Genomic DNA, 2,346 nt, shown 5'->3' on the forward strand with positions numbered 1-2,346 from the left:
AAATTGAGATGCAGGGTCTTAAAACCGGCCAAGAAGAGGCGAGAGGAAAACGGCAAATGGGGCAAGGGGCCGAAACTTTGGACTGAGCTGCTCTGCCAGCCGGGAAAGTAAGCTGCTTGCCGGAAAACTGCAGTTCGGGGCTTATATGCAACCAACTGCAAACTCAAATGCCATCAGCTGTCGGTCTTTTGAACGTGTATCAGGTATGTTAACCGGCGATATCGAAAGGTTTTATTTTCCCCAATATTTGCAGGCAGAAAAACTTTACGGACATATCAACAGTTAAAATTGCTAGAACATTGTTTTGTCAATTGAAACTACCTTTTGGAATTCAAATCAATAGAATGCGTACCAAAAAATATTTATTTTCGAGTAAGCTGAGAGCATATAAGCTCGAATAATTTCGTTGCATACAAGTGAAAAATAATATAAGACAATAAGCTATTGTTCAACAAATACGCAGCATTGCCAATATTTTTCTGACACGCTTTTTTCATGGTTGCGTATATTTATGCTATGATTTTTCCAAGCCAGTTGAGTATATTTTGTATAGAAGTCAGAAAATATTTATTAAAACTAGTGCTGCTATAAGCCACAAGCCCGTAACTACATGTGAATATCGAGGCCTTTGTTTTTCGATCCAGTTTTATAGTAGGTCCATAATTGGCATGGATTTATCCCACTTTAAACACATGAATATTACATAGTAATTGCAGGAGTGGTGGCGAGGTGTTTTTTGTTTGATTTTAGAGCCGCTTCGTCTGAACTTGATTTGGCCATAATTTAGCCTGTCAAAATGCTAGCAACTTTGGCTAAATTATTTGCTTGATTTTTCCCACACCAAGCGCTGACGAGTCCCGCAGGGCAAACGTTAATTCGATTTGAGGGCATCTCTCCACTCGATGTATAAGTATAGCCATCTATATATACAGATCCAGTTCCCCGGGTAAGCAACCTCAATTTACCCATTTCGGCAGTCCCGATGGCATAAGCGAATTCATCCATTAAAGCTGCCAGCAGCGTACATAAAGCCAAACAATTCCCCTAACTACCCAAATTGATCAATTTCAATTCACTGCAAATAGCCTGGGCGTGATTTGCTGGGGTGGCCCAACAGTATTGCCAGTAATGTCACCCCCTGGTTGGTAATGTTTTGCAATATAAACTTTTTGTACTTTTACGATATAGGGAGCTCTACTTTCTCTGTCACAAAGGCAAAAAAATATATCGTATACATATATATCAAACGACACCTCTGCCAAGTAGCTCACTACAAATTTGTCAAAGCCGGGGCAAATCGAAAACAAAACGTGGAAACGTGCTGCAAAGTAAAAACTCCAATCGCAGACAATAGCACACACCGAACGCAAAAGTTTGCATTTCGGGTCTCAATTTCCCTGTTGAGTTTGCTGCATAAGTTCTAGATTGGGGAAATGGTCAACGATCAGGAGAATGGACTTGTGGTCTACGGACTGGTGCTGAGTTTTCCTCTAAGAATGGCGCTGTTTGCGGTGTACGTTTACCTGGAGAATTTGCTGGCGTTGATGCAGTTGATCCAGGAAGCTCTGGGCCTTCAACTCCTATTCGTCAGCCTGGTCATGAAATGGGTGTACCAGCCGAGGCCAGAAAATGGAGCCGCTCCATCGCTGAGGCATCGTACACTGAAAGGCCTCGAGATCCTCCTGGCCAGCTGGACCACGATGCTACACGGCACCGCCCAGACGTTGCGCATCCCGTGCTACGGTATCATGCAACTCAGCCGACTATTCCGCATCTGCGCCAATAGTCGCACCTGGACGATCATGATGCAGCCCCACACTGGCGCCCAACGCTGAAAAATTATCCTGCGAGAGCAATAAACGTTCGCAAGTGCATGAAATTTAATGCTCGCTTTGTGGACTCGAATCCGCATTCCTCTGCACGGTATTAGGAGTACGGCAGAGTATATTTGGTTAATACAAATTAAAATAAAAATGTTATATTTAGCATTAATCTCAAGACAGCACCACCTATGGGAAAATAAACCAAGCGGAACATTTACCATATTTTGTCATCGAAATAATTCAGTACTTTGTAAAAGAAAATTTTGAAGCCGATGTGTCCTCGTCACATAACAGTATTTAACCAATAATATTACATGAAAAATTTAATTAATTACATAATTATTTATCTAAGGAATAACAGATAGTATCGATAAAAAATCTGTGTAAATGCTGTAAAACATTTAGCTTTGGTCACTGCCTATAGCTTTTGAACTCTCTTACTCGATCAAAATGTTATTAGTTCAACTTCTAGGGGATGCACAGTAGCTTTTAGTCGACTATAATGCTCTTAATTTATTTTTTG

The 2,346-nt window shown here is 41.1% G+C and overlaps 1 protein-coding gene across 1 annotated transcript; it reads left to right on the forward strand.

The window, feature by feature from the left end:
- Nucleotides 1-1,232: 1,232 nt before the first annotated feature.
- Nucleotides 1,233-1,945, forward strand: LOC6553551. Its single transcript, XM_001980216.3, has one exon. The coding sequence runs from the start codon at nucleotides 1,434-1,436 to the stop codon at nucleotides 1,833-1,835; it is 402 nt and encodes a 133-aa protein (XP_001980252.1). The 5' UTR covers nucleotides 1,233-1,433; the 3' UTR covers nucleotides 1,836-1,945.
- Nucleotides 1,946-2,346: the final 401 nt, after the last annotated feature.

Source organism: Drosophila erecta, unplaced genomic scaffold (assembly GCF_003286155.1).
Source record: "Drosophila erecta strain 14021-0224.00,06,07 unplaced genomic scaffold, DereRS2 tig00000000-arrow-pilon, whole genome shotgun sequence".
Classification (NCBI taxonomy): domain Eukaryota; kingdom Metazoa; phylum Arthropoda; class Insecta; order Diptera; family Drosophilidae; genus Drosophila; species Drosophila erecta.

Excerpts from the sequence above, each read along its gene's own strand:
- LOC6553551 (XM_001980216.3), top strand. The coding sequence starts at position 1,434 with ATGGTCAACGATCAGGAGAATGGACTTGTGGTCTACGGACTGGTGCTG.